This window comes from Panthera onca, chromosome F2 (genome assembly GCF_046562875.1).
Source record: "Panthera onca isolate mPanOnc1 chromosome F2, mPanOnc1 haplotype 2, whole genome shotgun sequence".
Lineage (NCBI taxonomy): Eukaryota > Metazoa > Chordata > Mammalia > Carnivora > Felidae > Panthera > Panthera onca.
This window is the reverse complement of record NC_138356.1, coordinates 28,075,729-28,095,749: the sequence shown is the minus strand read 5'-3', so window position 1 is coordinate 28,095,749 and position 20,021 is coordinate 28,075,729. Positions and strand designations below refer to the sequence as shown.

At 39.6% G+C, this 20,021-nt stretch overlaps 2 protein-coding genes across 3 annotated transcripts in view; one reads left to right on the top strand and one right to left on the bottom strand.

The window, feature by feature from the left end:
• Positions 1 to 13,760, bottom strand: part of LOC132664216 (uncharacterized) — a 493,245-nt gene extending 479,485 nt beyond the window's left edge. The window contains exon 1 of the mRNA XM_078441793.2: positions 13,612 to 13,760. The gene's annotated coding sequence lies outside the window, so the exon portion shown is untranslated. The remainder of the gene's footprint in view (positions 1 to 13,611) is intronic.
• Positions 13,761 to 13,806: 46 nt separating this feature from the next.
• The window catches only part of IL7 (interleukin 7), a 59,959-nt gene continuing 53,744 nt past the window's right edge, over positions 13,807 to 20,021 (top strand). For both annotated transcript variants that reach the window (XM_060610767.2, XM_060610765.2), the window contains exon 1: positions 13,807 to 14,452. In XM_060610767.2, the coding sequence (XP_060466750.1) occupies positions 14,443 to 14,452 (10 nt within the window). In that variant the 5' untranslated portion in view covers positions 13,807 to 14,442. The remainder of the gene's footprint in view (positions 14,453 to 20,021) is intronic.

Here is a 20,021-nt window from a genome sequence, read left to right as displayed (position 1 = left end):
GAAATTAAAGTCAGAAAGATAGTAGTCTCAATCAATATTAACACAAAGTAACTATAATAATATGTTGGAGGATGTGACTGCTGGTTGACCTTGAACTGGACCACCAAATCAGAGATTCCTCACCACCCTCCTCCTCCCCCCATTCCTTGTAATTTAGGTTCCACTTGCATTCTCCCTTCCCAGTGGCTTCTTCAAAGATACAGCCTTGAAACAGTGATGTGGTGTTGAGACCATCTGGATGGTATACGTGATTGAATTCGGTTAAGACCTCTGTATAAACTTTTAAGATTTGGTGGGCAGGTGCAGAGATCTACTCATCTTACTTCTGCCCAGGACAAGCCCCTTGCCAATCTGGAGTGGCCTGCCTCTTTCTTCTGTCTCTCCCTGACCCCTGAGAACATGGACCAGTTTTAGGTTACACCTGGGAGGTTCCTAGGAGCCTGCTTGCAAACTGAAACAAGAACAAAAGTATGAATTTGTTCTACTCCGTATCTCCTAGCACTTTTCTAGATCACCTCCTGAAATTTCTTTGGGCCTTTAATCTTTTTTGCCTTTTGATAGTGTCTTGTGGCTCTTGAAAGTCTTCAGTTTTGTATTGTTCTCATTGTTTGGGGATCTTACTTTAAAGTCACTGATTTATATGTGGCTATGGAACGATGCTTGAAAAAACCTCTAGTCTCAAAGGATCATTCTTAAATGATCAATGCACCAGCACATGCACTATTTGTTTTTGTCTTGTCTGTTGGTTAGATCTCATTGGAGGCCACTTAGATCATGTATATAAAATGAAAATATATATTCTTAAAAGTTTAAAAGTAAATTTAAATCATTTAATACCTGAGGACATATTTGTACTTGGTAAACAGCTCTAATTTCATCAAGTTTAAGATAAAAAAAAAAACGTTCCGGGGGCTCCTGGGTGGCTCAGTCAGTTAAGCCTATGACTCTTGACTTTGGCCCAGGTCAGGATCTCATGTTTTGTGAGTCTGAGCCCTATGTCAGGCTCTGCACTGACAGTGTGGAGCCTGCTTGGGATTCTCTGTCTCTCTCTCTCTGTCTCTCTCCCTCCCCCTCTTGTGTGTGTGCACGTGCTCTCTCTCTCTCTTTCAAAAAAAAAAAAAGTTCTAATACAAGTTAGTTTGGAATTAGAACCAAAAGATCCTCACTTTTCTAATATAAATAAAAGTTTAAAAGTCTCAGAGAATGAAAATAACACAGAACATCATTTTGAAAGGAAAGAAATTATAAGAAATAGAAATTATTAGTCACTGGGGGGAGAAGCGAAGATGGTGGGACAGCATGGAAGGTTTTTTTGCATCTTGCCTCTATGAAATACAGCCAGATCAACACTAAACCATCCTGCACACCTAGAAAACTGATTTGAGGATTAACACAACAATCTGCACAACCTGAACCACAGAACTCAGCAGGTACGTGGTGCAGAGAGGTGAACGAGGCTCGGAGGGAGAAACCCACAGAGGGCAGGGAACCGTTTTTGCTTGCAGAAAGATGACAGAGACGGGGTGAGGGGTGGGGGAGCTTGGGAAAAGCACCCTCCACACCAAAGCAGGTGGGGAGAAAGTGGAAAAGTGGAAACAGCCACAGGGACTGAACTAAAAAGGGAGAAAGGAGAAAAGAGCGGGTTTAAATGCCACTAAGACTCTATAAACAAGGGGAGCGGAGAGTCTGCAACTCCGCAGCTCTATACCTGGTGGTGCTCTGATGAGAAGGGCGAATCCCCAGGAGCAGAGTGAAGTCCGGACAGTTCTCGGGCGACATGGGGAAAAGCGGCTCCTTTGCTGGGAGGATATTTGGTAGAAGCCGTGCAGCTGACAAAGGTGCCAGCAGACCCCAGGGAACAAACACATTCTCTGGTGCTGGAACAAAGTCGCTAGGAGTGAAGCCTGGTGCCAGATGTGTGTTGTGATTTTCCATAATCCCCGAAATGCTGCTGCTACACAAGTGCATGAACATTTTCTGGGGTGGGCTGGCATCCAGCAGCAGTCTCTGGACACCAGCAGCAGCTAGTCCTGCGAACGTTCCAGGGTGTGGCCGGCACCCGGCCATTGCTCGGTGAGAACCTCCCCCAGAAAGTCAGAGCGGGATAAAGCCACAGTCCCCGGGAAGTGAGGGGTTGGGAAACACAGCCACATCTGAGATACAACTCAGGAGGGAGGTGCCGCCAGGCAATCTGATGGCTTGGTCACGGGCAGTGTAAACGCGGGGAGTGGAAAGAAAACAGAAACAAAGGACAGGCGCGCGATTGCTGATCTGGAGAACAAAGGTCTGTAACTACAGACTCGGTAACTGGCTGACGCCATTTTCACCCCTCCCGCGCATGTGCATACACACCTACAAGCGCCACAACAATCCACTCCAGTAAGCTAAGCAGCACCATCTAGTGGAGAACAGAGCTGTTACACTAAGCCCCGCCCACCTGGGCCACCTCCCTCTTCAGGAACACCACAAGTCTCTCCGCCTGCTTAGTATATGGACTATAAATTGCTTCATAGTTTGACTTCTAGGGGAAAATGATGTAATTTCAATAGTACTTTGGTCTCTTTGCTGGTCCATCTATTCAATTTTCTTTTCTTTCTCTCCTTTTCATTTTTTTTCTTTTTTTCTTGAATACAGAAAGAAAAAAAATATTTTTATTTTCAATTTTTATTAAAAATATTTTTCTTTATTTTTTACTATATTTTTTACTTTTTTGTAAATTTCTCAAATTCCATTTTACTTCCATAATTTCATATTATTCTATTTCATTGTATTCATTTTTTCAAATTTTCAAATGTTTTCCTATTTTTTTTTCCTTCCTCTTTTTCTCTAATCTATCAAGCTCCATTCAACAACCAGACCAAAACACACCTAGGATCTAGCATCATTTATTTGATGTGTGTGTGTGTGTGTGTGTGTTGTTTTTAATTCTTTACTTTTAATTCTTTTTACCTTATTAATTCCTTTTCTCCTGTCAAAATGATGAAATGAAGGAATTCACCCCGAAAGAAAGAGCAGGAAGAGACAACTGCCAGGGACTTAATCAACAAAGATACAAGCAAGTTGTCTGAACCAGAATGTAGAATCACGATAATAAAAATATAGCTGGGGTTGAAAAGATTAGAATCCCCCTCTGTGGAGATAAAAAACTAAAAGCTAGTCAGGATGAAATAAAAAATGCTATAACTGAGTTGCAACCTCGAATGGATGCCAAGGTGGCAAGGATGGATGAGGTGGAGCAGGGAATCAGTGATATAGAGGACAAACTTATGGAGAATAATGAAGCAGAAAAAAAGAGAGAGACTAAGGTGAAAATACATAATTTAAGAATTAGAGACAAGAGTGACTCATTAAAAAGGAACAATATCAGATCATAGGGGTCCCAGAAGAGGAAGAGAGAAATGGGGGCAGAAAGGTTATGGGAGCAAATCATAGCAGAAAACTTTCCTAACCTGGGGAAAGACACACACATCAAAATCCAGGAAGCACAGAGGACTCCCATTAGATTCAACAAAAACTGACCATCAGCAAGGCATATCATAGTCAAAATCACAAAATACTCAGGCAAGGAAAGAATCACGAAAGCAGCAAGGGAAAAATGGTCCTTAACCTACAAGGGAAGACAGATCAGGTTTGCACCAGACCTATCCACAGAAACTTGGCAGGCCAGAAAAGAGTGACAGGATATATTCAATGTGCTGAATCAGAAAAATATGCAGCCAATAATTCTTTATCCAGCATGGCTGTCATTCAAAATAGAAGGAGAAATTAAAAGTTTCCCAGACAAACAAATATTAAAGGAGTTCATGACCATTAAACCAGCCCTCTTCTGCAAGAAATTTTAAGGGGGACTGTCTGAGGGGAGAAAAGAAGGAAAAAAAAAAAAAGACCAAAAGCAACGAAGACTAGTAAGAACCAGAGAACACGACCAGAAACTCCAACTCTACAAGAAGCATAATGGCAATAAATTCACATCTTTCAGTACTCACTCTAAACCTCAATGGACTGAATCCTCCAATCAAAAGACAGAAGGCAACAGAATGGATAAGAAAACAAGATCCATCTATATGCTGTTTACAAGAGACCACTTTGGACCTAAAGACACCTTCAGATTGAAAATAAGGGGATGGAGAACCATCTTTTGTTGAATGGTCGACAAAAGAAACCTGGAGTAGCCATACTTATATCAGACAATCTAGACTTTAAAATAAAGTCTCCAACAAGAGATGAAGAAGGGCATTATATCGTAATTAAGGGGTCTATCCACCAAGAAGACCTAACAATTGTAAACATTTATCCTCCAAATGTGAGAGCACCCAAATATATAAATCAATTAATCACAAATATAAAGAAACTCATCAATAGTAATACCATAATAGTACTGGACTTCAACACCTCACTGCAATGTACAGATCATCTAAACAGAAAAGCAACAAGGGAACAATGGCTTTGAATGACACATTGGACCAGAGGACTTAACAGATATATTCAGAACATCTCATCCTAAAGCAGCAGAATATACATTCTTCTCCAGTGCACATGGAACATTCTCCAGAATAGACCATATACTGGGACACAAATGAGCCCTAAGTAAGTACAAAACAATCGAGATCATAGTGTGCATATTTTCAGACCCCAGTGCTATGAAACTCAAAATCAACCAAATACTTGGAGACTGAAGAACATCCTACTAAAGAATGAATGGACCAACCAAGAAGTTAAAGAGGATAATAAAAAGTATATGGAAGTCAATGAAAATGATAACACCACAACCCCAAACCTCTGGGACACAGCAAAGGCAGTCCTAAGAGGAAAGTCTATAGCAATCCAGGCCTTCCTAAGGAGGGAAGAAAAATCTCAGATACACAACCTAACCTTATGCCTTAAGGACCTGGAAAAAGAACAGCAAATAAAACCCAAAACCAGCGGAAGACAGGAAATAATAAAGATTAGAGCAGAAATTAATGCTTTTGAAACCAAAAAAAAAAAAAAAACAAAAAAAAAAACCACAGTAGAACAGATCAATGAAACCAGAAGCTGGTTCTTTGAAAGAATTAACAAAACTGCTAAACCACTAGCCAGTCTGATCAAAAAGAAAAAGGAAAGGACCCAAATAAATAAAATCAAGAATGAAAGAGGAGAGATCACAACCAACACAGCAGAAATAAAAACAATAAGAAGAGAATAGTATGAGCAATTATACGCCAATAAAATGGGATATCTGGAAGAAATGGACAAATTCCTAGAAACATACACACTACCAACACTGAAACAGGAAGAAATACGAAATTTGAACAGACCCATAACCAGTAAGGAAATCGAATTAGTAATAAAAAATCTGCCAAAAAACAAGAGCCCAGGGCCAGATGGCTTTCCAGGGGAATTCTACCAAACATTTAAGGAAGAGTTAACACCCATTCTCTTGAAGGTGTTCCAAAAAATAGAAATGGAAGGAAAACTTTCAAACTCTTTCTATGAAGCCAGCATTACCTTGATTCCAAAACCATACAGAGACCCCACTAAAAAGGAGAACTGTAGACCAATTTCCCTGATGAACATGGATGCAAAAATCCTCAACAAGATATTAGCCAACCGGATCCAACAACACATTAAAAAAATTATTCACCACGACCAAGTAGGATTTATACCTGCAATGCAGGGCTGGTTCAATATCTGCAAAACAATTAACATGATTCATCACATCAATAAAAGAAAGGACAAGAACCATATGATCCTCTCAAAAGATGCAGAGAAAGTATTTGACAAAACATAGCACCCTTTCTTGATAAAAACCCTCAAGAAAGTAGGGATAGAAGGATCATACCTCAAGATCATAAAAGCCATATATGAAAGACCCAACGCTAATATCATCCTCAATGGGGAAACACTGAGAGCTTTCCCCCTAAGGTCAGGAACAAGACAGGCATGTCCACTCTCCCCATGGTTATTCAACAGAGTATTAGAAGTCTTATCCTCTGCAATCAGACAACACAAACAAATAAAAGGCATCCAAATCAGCCAGGAGGAGGTCAAACTTTTACTCTTCGCAGGTGACATGATATGGAAAACCCTAAAGATTCCACCAAAAAAACTGCTAGAACTGATCCATGAATTCAGGAAAGTGGCAGTATATAAAATCAATGCACAGAAATCGGTTGCATTCCTATACACCAGTAATGAAGCAACAGAAAGAGAAATCAAGGAAGCGATCCCATTTACAATTGCACCAAAACCATAAAATACCTAGGAATAAATCTAACCAAAGAGGTGAAAAATCTATACACTGAAAACTATAGCAAGCTTATGAAAGAAATTGAAGAAGGCACAAAAAAGTGGAAAAAGATTCCATGGTCCTGGATAGGAAGAACAAATATTGTTAAAATGTCGATACTACCCAAAGCAATCTACATATTCAATGTAATCCCTATCAAAATAACACCAGCATTCTTCACAGAGCTAGAACAAATAATCCTAAAATTTGAATGGAGCTAGAAAAGACCCCCAATAGCCAAAGCACTCTTGAAAACGAAAACCAAAGCAGGAAGCATCACAATCCTGGACTTCAAGCTGTATTACAAAGCTGTAATCATCAAGATATTATGGTACTGACACAAAAACAGACACTCAGATCAATGGAACAGAATAGAGAACCCGGAAATGGACCCACAAATGTATGGCCAACTAATCTTTGACAAAGCAGGAAATAATATCCAATGGAATAGAGTCTCTTCAGCAAGTGGTGCTGGGAAAACTGGACAGCGACATGCAGAAGAATGAACCTGGACCGTACATAAAAATAAACTCAAAATGGATGAAAGACCTCAATGTAAGATAGGAAGCCATCAAAATCCTCGAGGAGAAAGCAGGCAAAAACCTCTTTGACCTTGGCCGCAGCAACTTCTTATTCAACACGTCTCTGGAGGCAAGGGAAAAAGCAAAAATGAACTACTGGGACCTCATCAAAATAAAAAGTTTCTGCACAGTGAAGGAAACAATCAGCAAAACTAAAAGGCAACTGACGGAATGGGAGAAGATATTTGCAAATGACATATCAGATAAAGGGTTAGTATCCAAAATCCATAAAGAACTTATCAAACTCAACACCCAAAAAACAAATAATCCAGTGAAGAAATGGGCAAAAGACATGAATAGACACTTCTCCAAAGAAGACATTCAGATGGCCAACCGACACATGAAAAAAAGCTCAACATCACTCATCATCAGGGAAATACAAATCAAAACCACAATGAGATATCACCTTACACCTGTCAGAATGGCTCACATTAACAACTCAGGCAACAACAGATGTTGGCGAGGATGCAGAGAGAGAGGATCTCTTTTGCATTGCTGGTGGGAATATAAGCTGTTGCAGCCACTCTGGAAAACAGTATGGAAGTTCCTCAAAAAATTAAAAGTAGAACTACCCTACAACCCAGCAATTGCACTACTAGGCATTTATCCACGGCATACAGGTGTGCTGTTTTGAAGGGACACATGCACCCCCATGTTTATAGCAGCACTATCAACAATAGCCAAAGTATTAAAAGAGTCCAAATGTCCATTGATGGATGAATGGATAAAGAAGCTGTGGTATATATATACAATGGAGTATTACTCGGCAATCCAAAAGAATGAAATCTTGCCATCCACTACATGGATGGAAGTAGAGGGTATTATGCCAAGTGAAATTAGTCAGTCAGAGAAACACAAATATCTTATGACTTCACTCATATAAGGACTTTAAGATACAAAACAGATGAACATAAGGGAAGAGAAGCAAAAATAGTATAATAATACAAAATAAATATAATATAAAAATAAAAAAGTAATATAAAAACAGGCAGGGGGACAAAACATAAGACAAAACTCTTAAATATAGAGAACAAACAGTGTTACTGGAGGGGTTTTAGGAGGGGGGGATGGGCTAAATGGGTAAGGGGCATTAAGGAATCTACTCGTGAAATCACTGTTGCACTATATAACCAATTTGAATGTAAATTTAAAACAATAAATTAATTAAATTAAAAAAAAGAAATAGAAAATATTACATTTCACTGGTAAAAACAATGTCTTACCCAGGACAGACCAGGAACAAAAGTGTTTGTCAGAGAAATAATGTAATGAGGAAGACATGATTAGAAAATTTGTTAGTTAAACATTAGGGAGAATTGCTAACATAGTAAAAGAAACAAGGAAATCAAAGCATATAACCGCCATTTCATAGGCCATATTACTCAAGAAACCAATGACACTTGCTCCATTGTTTGAAGAAATCATTTCCTGAAACACCAAACTCAACAGCTCAGTGTTTTGATCTCTCAAAAACTTCCATTTTTATGCTTTTCACATTGAAGTGTATATGTCACTACCAGCTAATATATTGAATTTTTAGGCAAGCATGTCAGTGGTAGTACCAGGCTTTTGGGTTGCTAATTAATCGACACACTATTGGCATAGAGGAACAACTGATACCCTGGGAACTCAGGGACATATAAGATCTTTTTTAATTATTACTATTTATGGACTTAGTTACTGCTGCAATACACTTAATCATTCTATGTCAGGTACAAGTTAATGGATATTCTAAGAGTCCAATCAGAATCCGACACAGTGACAATGTGCTGGAGCAACTTGGCTTGCCTGAAGGAGAAGCAGATTGAACTAACTTTGTAATTTAACAATAAAAGGATTTAAATAAGACACACAGTCCTCCATACTAGAAAAAGAAGTCTAAATTTAAATTAAATATAAGAATTTTGACATGCCTACCAGATCCCTAGACATATCGATGTCAATCAGTAGTTGTTATTATAACATTCTTGGATATTACCACAGGTTTGCCAAAGCATTGTTCTCTGTAAGAATAGCAAGTCAAGACCCATGCAATTGGATATCTCCCTTTTCTACAAGTCATACTTGGAAAGAATCTGTAACTTGAATTCTATTGATTTCAGAGAATTCCAGGTTGAATAAGATACTGTCGCTATTGTCCATGGAGCTCACAAGAACAACTCAACATCTTCACATAGCAACTGGCTGATATTAAGGGACTCTGTCCAGGGATTTTAAAGCAATAAGGGGAAAATATTTTTCCACTTTCTTCCAATAATTTCCACGAGGAAAATTGTCATAAGTGTAATCTTCTTTAATTAATCATCTATAAAGGCAATAGTTAAAAGCAGAGTCCCTCCAAAATTTAGTACCTAAAAGAAACCCCTAATTGCCAACAACATACCCATTAGTGTAAAAAAGGACGGGATGATGTAAACTACATAAGCTACTGCTCCTCCCTCTGAAAGACAATTTGGGCAATATTTCATCCTTACCCTAGCCAATACTCAATCCAGAGTACACAGGTGAGGTCATAGAAGACATTGCAATAAGAAACATGAAATTAGACACCAGATTTATAATCGATTCTGATTGTTTAGAATCACACAATTTAAGGACTAAAATGAAAGAGGAGAGAGAAATGAAGGGATCACATGAAGAAATCGTGTATCTTGGGTTTCTCAGTTCCATCCTTTCCTGCTTCTTCCAGAGAACCTAATTTCACTAATTATTATATAAATATGCTTTAGTACCACTCATGCATGAAAACAGAAACTTCTGTTATGCTTTACATGCCTTTCAAACCATAGCCTGATTTCTTTTATCTTACCAAAGATCTTTTAAACGCTGTCTCTTCTCCTTGCATCTTCCCTAGTACCCCACAAATTGGAATATAGCTTTTCTCTATACTGCTCTTCTCAAATCGTTGTCACAAGAACCACGGACAAACTCTGCTCTGCCAAATTAGTGGGCACACTTTACAATCTTCATTTTTCTCGATCTTTTTGTGACATTTGGAAATACTGACTACTTAACCTATTTTGAAATCATATCCTGGGACACTGACTTCTGCCTCTCCCACTCTGCTGTCCACTAGCTGTTAGTTTGTTGGTGGGCACCCATTTCTCCATCTACCCTAATGTTTGTGTCTCACGGTCCCTCCTGGCATTAGCCCTCTCTCTTTCTTATCTCTTCTAAGTTGGATGATTTCATTAATTTTCAATGGCTCAAGCAATCATCGATATGCTGACATACACATTTCCAGTAGGGTTCCTGATATTCTGATTCAGCCTCAGAAGAATCTTTTTATTTTGACTCTTCTAATGCTTGAAATTGATAGTCTCATCTGATCCCTGGGCTGTATCCCATGAAATTCAGTATGATTTATTGTTGAACTCTAGTCAATCACCCAGAAACAAATAGTTCATATAATAATTAAACATTTACAGTTTTAGAAAACAATAGAATTCCCAAATTCCTTTGTGAAGCCAAGAAAATCTGATGAAATATCCCAAGTCTGGTTAAATATAATATGAAGAACAAACACATACCAATTATAAATATAACTGCAAAAGTCTAAGTTAAATATTAGCAACTTGAATTTAGCATTATGGTAAATTTGATTCAGGAATACAACAAGAAAAAAATATGACCATGTAAATAGATGCTCAGCAGTCATTTTATAAAATTCAAAATCCATCCTCAAGCTCAGGCTTGAAAATAAAACAGATATGATTTAGAATTATAGGTTGTCCACTTACAGCTATTTTTCCATCAGATAGGTAGATTAACATTTTTTTAGATTTTAGTTTCACTAATCTTTAAAATGGGTCTAGATTGCCTTAACCCTTATTTGAAATACATCTCATCCTTTCCTTTTCATAACATTCTTTTTCTTTGAAGTCATACATTTAACATACATTCCCCCCCTCCCCAGATTGAAACCACCTTGAAGACATGCATATATGTGTGTGCATGACCAGTTACAGAATTTGCAGGGCCCAGCGCAAAGTGAAAATGAAAGTCCCCTTATCCAAAAATAATTAAGAATTTCAAGACAGTGACTGCAGGGTATTAAATTAAGCAGGGAGCCCTTCCATGGATAGGCCCCTGTGCAACTCCACAGTACCTATAAGGCTTTATGTGTGTGTGGTGAGTCTGTGTGTGTGTCTGTGATTGACATATGTTGAGTATTATGCCTGGAAAATTAAGTCATAGATACCTCAAAAAATATCCGTAGACAGGGGTGCCTGGGTAGCTCAACTGGTTAAGCATCTTAATTCAGCTGAGGTCATGATCTTGCAGTTCACGAGTTTGAGCTCCATGTCCAACTCTGTGCTGACAGCTCAGAGCCTGGAGCCTGCTTTGGATTCTGTGTCTCCCTCTCCTCTCTGCCCCTCCCCCCCCAAACTAAAACAAAAACATTAAAAAAAATTTTTTGAATCCATAGACAAAAAGATAGCTAGCATTCAGATCTCAGACTATAAACAATAGTCATATTAAGTTGGGTAAAAAGTAGTTCATATAATTAATAAAGAAAATGTTTTCAGCTTTACCACAAACTAACTAATTTGACTGAAGATTTCAGAACAACTAAAAAGACATTGGTTAACCTTTAACGATTCTCTCTTTAAGTAGACATTCATATCGTTTTATTTCAGTTCTTTCTATTATATTGTTTAAATCATTCTGAGATGATGTCTTCCCTCTTAATATTTCTTGATTGTAATTTATAAACTGTGTACTATTTTGTTTCCATGGTGATTTTTCTGCACGATACATGGATTCTATGAGTGAACATTATAGTAACCACTCCATTTCTCTAGTTATAAAACATGAGCATATAAAAAAACCATAAAATGTTTAATCCCTGTCCATCTGTTTGATAAAAAAATAATGTTCAGCTTATCAAAATATCAACCACTGATTTAAGACTTCATTTTGGAATTTTTTTCCAAACAGTATTTATTCTCTTATACACAGAAAAATAATAACTTGATGTAGTCACAATGTATCCCCTTTCATATATCAATAGCAATTTCAAATTCTTCATGAATATTTTCTTCAGAGTGATTCTTTACATTTGGGGCCAAAATTTAGTGAGGAATTTACATGTCCTCTCCTGGAGCTCTACATAATTTCCCTTCATGATTCCCCAAAGTTCATTTATGCGCAAGCCTTTATTCTGCCATGTTTTATGGTGACTGCATGAAAAAGGAAGACGGATTTCCTCTTGAGCAAGTTATTGATGAATGCTCTTTTATTTGTCCCTGAAAAGTTTTTTTTTTTTTTTAAAGGTGTAGGCTATGTGCAATTGCATACCTCAGTGGTGCTATCAGGGATTTTAAATTTATAAATGACCAATCTAGGTGTGTTTAGTTACAGAATTCATTTTTAAAAGTCACTCCAGCCTCCTGTTTCTCCACTCCCCACTTGCCACTCTAGGTTCCACTCAAATGGAAATACTTGGCTTTTTCCACCCCATTCTGTCTCCTGGTCTTTATTGCTTCCCTCTGCTCTTCCTCTTTTCTTCTATTTCCCTCTGCCTTTACGTACGTCCTCTTCGTGTATGTTCTCATTCATGCATTTTCATACAATTGTTCTCTCTCATTCTGTCACTCACTTCCTGAATGCCTGTGTACTGGGTACTGTTCTTCTAAGTGGATGTAGGCTTGGCTGGGCACAGGAAAGAAAAGGCTTGGGGAGCGTTGTGAGATGTGCAGCAGGGAAGATCAGAGAAGGCAACAGTACCCAGATCACCCTGAACCTGGAGGGCTCGGTACACAGTGGGAAGTGGCCAGAGGGTGACCACAGAAGGTGGCATTGTGGAAATCAAATATCCTGCTGCTGTGAGGAGAGTGAAGGAGTCTTCAGCAAGGGTGAAAGCTGGATGATCCCCTAGACAGCAGGGTTTTAATGATCGGCCCATAGGCAATTCACATAATGGATAGATTGGTTCAGGGTTCATTTTAGAGGTAAAGTTGACAAGACGTGCTTATGGATTGGATGTGAGAAGTGAGACTAAAAGAGGAATCAGAGATCCAACTGTCAGGCTTGAGCAACTCTGTCTCACTCTCTATTTCACTGTTATTCTCTATTTCTTTCTCCCTTCTTTCTTTTCCTCTTTTCTTTGTTCACACTGTAATAGACTCTGGAAGGTTCACATCCCTACTTTAGTTCCTGCTTAAGTCTCCATTTAGAACTCAGAAACTCCAGAAAGCTTTCCTGAGGTCCCTACAGTGGGGAATAGACACACCCACATGATACCTGACCCTGCCTCCCTCTTGGCACCAATCTCTACACTATTCACAAGGATCACTAACACAAGAGTTTGCAAGCATGAACTCTAGAGTCAAAATACAGCAGGTTTGTGCCCAAGCTCTATTACTAACTAGCTAAGTGAACTCTAGCAAGTTACTTAAGGAAGTCTCTGTTCCCACATCTGTGAAGTGTAGATAAGAAAATTGTCCACTCAGAGAAAAGTTTGCATGAGAGGATATATATAAAATGCTTACTACTATACTAGTACAAAGCAAATGCTAGATAGATGATAGCCATTATCATCATCATTATTGTCACTTTACAGTACCCATCTTCTTTTAAGCAGGGTTCCTGCCGAATATCAGAAAACAAATTCAAACAGGAAATAGTAAAATAATTTAGGCTTAGAAAAACACACTAACTCTTCAGTAAAACACAGTAAAAATGGATAGTATAATTTATTGGCCAATTCTGACAAATGTATACGTGGAAGTCATAGTCGGGTTCAAACATACCACTTACCAGATTAGATGCACCCACAGGATTATTTTTCTTTGAGGTCTCACCTGGGCAGGTGCATCTACAAACCACAGGGCAGAAAGAGACTGATTACAGAGGTTGAGGGGCCGAGGGCGTGACCCTCTTAAACATTCTTTACTTCCTTCCACCCCACCCACCCCACCCCACCCCCACCCCCCACTCCACCCCCGCCCCAAGATGTCTTGGCATCAGTAAATCCGTGGCGACGCCTCCCTTGTGGCGTAGGCTTGCAATAGCCCAGCTTTCGCCCTACACATTTGCGGCTTCCGTGGACACATTAGCAACCAACGCTTTTAGATCCCAGTCGCCTAGCTTTGCCAAGGCGGTCAGAGGTCATTTGGAGAGTGTTTTGCCTCGAATGGTTCTCATTCAGAAGGCCATCTCATTCCTTCTGTGGTGCTTTGGAAATTCGCGCCCTCCTCTGGTCCCGGTTCAGGTGCAGAGAAACGTCTGGGGGAGGACGCAGGTGCTCAAGAGAGGTGGGGCGGTGAAGGCGCCCGAGTGGTGAACCCAAGATCGAACCTGCAGACCCAGCGCAAAGTAGAAACTGAAAGTACATTGCCGGCTGATCCTACGGAAGTTATGGGAAAGGCAAAGCGCAGAGCCGGGCCGTGGTGTGTGCCGCCCCCCTTGGGATGGATGAAGCAGCAGGCGCGGCGTGGGTGAAAGGAACCAGCCGCAGAGACCGCCCTACCCAGCACGCGCTCCCAGCAACTCCGCGGAAGACCAGGGGCCTGGCAGCGACTATGGGCGGTGAGAGCTTGCTCCTGCTGCAGTTGCGGTCATCATGACCACGCCCGCCTCCCGCAGACCATGTTCCATGGTAAGGACTCCTATTCCAGGCGCACCGGTTCGCGCGCCCTGCACGCCCGGGGACTCCAGGACGCTTTGCCGGGCCCGGCGCCCAGGCGCGTCCGGGAACAGTCCAGCCTTGCACTTTGGACCTGCCGAGAGCACTGGCTCTCTCACAGGCAGGCGTCAGCCGCGCCTCAGTACCCTGGCCCACAGCCACTTGCACTTGGGACTGCTGCTCCTGGCCGGCTGCGAGAAGCCGTCCCAGACGCCGGCTTTCCGTCCCGAGCCCTAGAGCTGCAGCCTCGGCGCCGCTCAGCGGTGGCAACCAGGTCTCAGAGGTAGCCAGTGGCTCGCCGTCAGTCTTCCCGAGCCAGCGCTGTCCTCGGTCAACCCGGCTCCCAGCCCGCCCTTCCCGTGCTCCTGGCGGCGCCCAGTTACTCACAGGCGCCTGGAGAGGGGCGAGTACCTGGGCTCCTGTAGCTCCGTACTCTCTAGAGAAGTGAAAGCGAAGCTCCCACGGGACGCGCTTTTAAACCCTAAAGGGACAGGTCTCTGGAAAACCCCGTTTCGCCCCCTCAGTGAGGCTGGGAGTTTCCGACTGGGGCTGTACCTCGTGCCCTTTGCTGGGAAACCGAGTCCTTGAGCTGGCACCGAGAAAGGCGAGTTTCGGGTTTTTGTTTTTTCCTATATGGGTACTCCTTGGAGGAGGCAGGATTAAATAGGCAAAAGTTCAAATTCTAGACTTTTGCTAGGATCCGATATATTTTATTTGTGCGGACTACGGACAGAGAGTAACAAGGACAAGGGCAGAGCCGAGTCGAGGGACCGGGATTCCGGTGGCAGCCATATGGCCAAGGAAAAGAGCCAGAAAGTTTACTGGAAGGGGAAAAAGGAGAAGACGAGATGTGAGGGCCGAAGATCTGTTGAGGGAAATTAGAATGCTTTATAGTGAATACTTCCTCAAGCAAAAAAAGACGGGTGGGGGAGGGTGCGGGAGTAGGGAGCAGTTTGCTCTTCCGTTTGATGCCTGGTCTGTGCGCTTTCCAGGCTACACCGTTAGATCAAAGAAAGGAGCCTTTCCTTCCTCTCTCATAGGTGTTAAAGAATCAAGAATTGGCATAGCGAAGAAGTACCAGATCAGTACCAAAATAAAGGGGGTTGTGGGGATAGAGTGTGGAGGACAATTATGGAAAAAGATTTGTAATGGGTGCCGTCCAGAAGTTCACCATAGAATTAGAAATTAGGTATATCCCTGCCTTCCTTACAATGCCATGGATCGCCTGCAATTCTTTCTTTCTTATTGCTCTTGGTTCTAATCCCTGCATCACCTCTGATTTTAAGTGGAGAGGTTACAAAGAGAAAAGAAAAGAAATGGAAGCTAGGGTATGCATTATTAACAGGGAGATTTATTTCCTGAAGTGTATCTATATTGTTCATTTACCATAAGGTATTATTAGCAAACAATAGAATAGAAAACTGAACTTCTCATAATGTGTGGCTTTTGCATTTTGTTCCAAGAGATTTCACTAGAAGCTTAAGGACAGAGTTACTGTAAAGAGGGGTTTTTTTTGTTTTGTATTGTTTTTGTTTGTTTGTTTTGTTTTGTTTTGTTTTTTTGCTATTTGTTTTGGGAGTTGAAGTCGTTGAGACCCTACTATGTGGTTCTCAACTATGCTGTCTAGTTTAGGTAATGTAATCATATTTGAGGGGCAAAAGTGGAATAGTAATAAAGACAGGGAACCGAGAAAGATGAGAAAGCCTAAACAGGTACACAGGACAATCACACATGGTACCACATTGATATTTCCATATCTGAAACAAAAATGAAAAGGCTATTTTATAGGACCAAGTTACATGTCATGTTCACACTCATGCACAAGAGATTATTTTCTAGGATCTCACCTCTGACACATAACCTAGTGTAATAAGAACAAATATTTAGTGTCTGTTTTCGGAAATAAGAGTGTATTATGGTACAGTATTTCAGAGCTTGGCCAGGAAGCACCTTAGTGAGGTTCATGTGGGAAAAGATGGGTTTTTGTACATTCCCCCTAACTACACACACATACTTTTTTTTGGTAGCAAGCAGTGTAACTCGGTGGCTAAAAGCTGAGTTTCTAAATTCTTCCCTCTTCACAAAGTTTCTTTGTTCCTCAGATTCTCCATCTGCAAAACTGAGTGGTAGTACTTACCTACAGAAGTGGTTATGAGATTAAATGAAATATTGTATGCAGTATCATAGGACAGCTGCAGAAATGTCTTTAAGGGTTTATCATGGGATTTGTGGATAGAGTTTACAGTGCAATCTTAATATTGGCTGTGGGAGATATTAGATTTCTTTAGCTGAAGATAATCAAACTTATGTTTGTAACCTTAACGAGATCATTTCCATACAGCAGATGGTTTTCTGTTTATTGATTTTTTGTTTGCTTTATTGCACCAATTTGCTTGTGCCAGTTGTTCATATTAAAGGCAAGTCTTATATATTCAGATAATGTTTTCTGTTTCATCCTGAATGTCTTTTGAGTACTTTTTTTTAATTCCCAGTGAAAATGGGTCTATGAAATGTTATAATGGATATTAAATAAGCACTTATTGGTCTTAAAGACTGATGAAAGATTGGATCTGATACACAGTAGAAACTAATTTTTTCTAAGTTTATTTATTTATTTTGAGAGAGAGGGGCACAGAGAGAGAATCCCAAGCAAACTCCATGCTGTCTGCACAGAGCCCCACTCAGGGTTCAATCTCATGAACTCTGAGATCGTGACCTAAGCAGAGATCCTGACCTGAGCCAAGATCAAGAGTCAGACGCTGAAACTACTGAGCCACCCAGGCTCCTCTGTAGAAACTAATTTTTTTACGTTCACTTTGACCCCATAACTTATACAGCTGAGGATTGAATGTATTATTTGGCTTAAATTAAAAACCAACAAGAATTTTTTAGACAGTCATCATTCTGGTTTGACCAAATTCCCTACTGAAAACAAATTCTACAGTTTCAATCCCTTCAGGAAATCTAAAGACAATTCCACAGGCCCAAGCTTGCCTTGCATTATTCCTTATGGTTTGTCTTTTCTGTAACCTGAAGAAAAGTTCAGGGTTGGGAAAAGGGTGCATATCTATGTATAACCTGAAACAAAACAGAATGAAAGCAGAGATTGTTTCCTGTTGTGACAAGGATGTCAAAAGCATGCTCACACGAAGCAATATTAATATGTTTACTCTCTATATGGTGTGGAGGAAAGACTTCAATTGCAGACCAAACTGCAAATTGTCAATTCGAGAGGTGGGAACCTGAGAGATGTGAGTCTGAAGCCCTGGGTGTGTTTGCAGTATTGTCCAGAGGTGATGTCAAGTCTAAAGAAATGCCTTATTTGGATGGCCAGGGGGATTCTTAGAATTACGGTGCTTGAAAGTTGAATGAGATGTTGAGAGATCATTTAGTCTAAAGATTTCCTTTTACAAGTCAGTTAAACAAGACTTAAAAGATGCTGTCATTCAGTCAGTCTCACAACACATTGTCATACAACCCCTTGTCAGAGCAAGACAAAACCCCCAAATCTCCATACTCCAAACCCTCTGTGTTTTGTATTGCTCTAGTCCCTCTGGAGCTAAGCTGTTTAACAACAGCAACAAAAGACACTCTTTACAGACAAGGCAAATTATGTTTCAGAACTGAGAAATTAGTTGTAGTACATAAAAAAGACTGAGGTTTCTACCAAGGCATCATTGAAAGCCCTGATAAAATGTCATTCAATGAATAACTGAATTGATACGAATTTGGGGAGCACTAATTACTGAAAGTTAGGGTGAAGAGGACACAACACATACTACTCATAGAAAGTAAAACGGCCTCCTTTATTAAAACATGAAAGGTGGATGTTTGAAATAACATTCATTTCATAAATAGTAAAATATTATGAAATACTATTTCATAAATAGTAAAAATGTCTCTTTTTTCATTAGTATTTAATTATTTTATTATATTCCCCCTAAATTGTATGCTGTATAGCTTCTCCTTATCATCTACTCTTTCCAAATACCTTTGGGACACCTGTAAAACAACAGAAAAAATGAAATTTGGCTGTAGGCAATCTATACAAATCCAGTATATTTAGTGAATAAATAGCAATTGATTATTGTTTGAGAATCTTCAGGATGCAGGAACATTAGTACAAGAGAGAGGCAAATCTGTGTAATATTACACAGAGATGGGTTTCATTCAGAGGACTAATGTAATTACATGTTATTAAAAGATTATGGCCATTTCTGATAAAATGCTGGTGAGGCAGTAAACTCAGATTAGAATCTGGACCTGGGACCTACTATCTGATTTTTACAAAAAGATTAATTTGCAGGACCCTTTTGATCTTTACAGATAATGTATATAAGGTAACAAAGTGCTTGGCACATGATAGGTACTCAAAAATAACTATCGTCATCATCATTATTCATCTCCTATGTGAATTTTGCCTGAACGCATATAGACACTTAGCGGCAGAGCTATGAATACATTACGTGTCTCATTTTGCTTCTCTTACCTTGTCAAGTGTCCATGATATATGAAGATGAGATATAGGATTCATATTTGTTGTTACACCTGCTATTTAGCCCAGTTCCTCTATTTGTAAAAATCTGGGTCACTAATAGCATATAATTTATTGGGGAGTGCTATTGATTTTTATACGACAGATAATGATATAATAGATGATAATGTTATTGGGAACTTTATGATGTATTTAACAGTGTTTAGATTGTCGTAATATTAGGTCCTTGGGTTCCAAGGAGTATTGTTTGTAGTACTACTCAGAAAAGGCACAGATGTGAAATGTCTTGCAGTCAACAAGTACAATTAAACTTCATTTGGAAATTCACAGGAAATATATTGTTAACTTAGGTCAAAAGTTTGCAGAAAGATGCAAACAAGACATTTTCACAGGCTTACGAAGAATAAGTCTGTATATGACCAGATTTTAATGTCTCTGGGAATAACTGGCTTTCCATCAGTGCGTTATTACTGCCTGAAATGATAACCATTTTTAATTTCATTCCTTTTGTTTACACAATTGTCTCCAACTGGGAAGGCTTACCCAAAACAGATCTAAATCATTAGCTAACAGGGTGTGAATTTATTTATTGGGTTTTTCTAACATGTCAAGAAGCTAGACAGGACTGTGTTTGAAGAAAATAGGAGTCTCTGGGCACTTAGAAACCTAAAAGATAAAATGTCAAAATATAAATGCCAACTTTGTCACAGTTCTGGGAAGGGTAAAACTCTTTAAGGTCTAGTATTAAAAAGAAAGAATGTAATTACAGTGCACTATAATTCTGCACTGCTGCCTCCAGGAGCAGCTGGATACCTGGGCAACCATCAAGGTTTACATAAATATTCATGCCACAAATCATAAAATTTCAAAACATTTTATTTTATTTTTTTTTACCTATAGTTTACTTGTTTACCTGTAGATGCTTTTTTTGTAGAAATGTTCAACATAAACTGAAATTGAATAAACTGATTTATACCCTAGAGTGTTTTTCAGAGGCAAAGAGGCTGCTTTCATCACGCCTGTTCGGAGCTTTTCCAAAGAGTAATT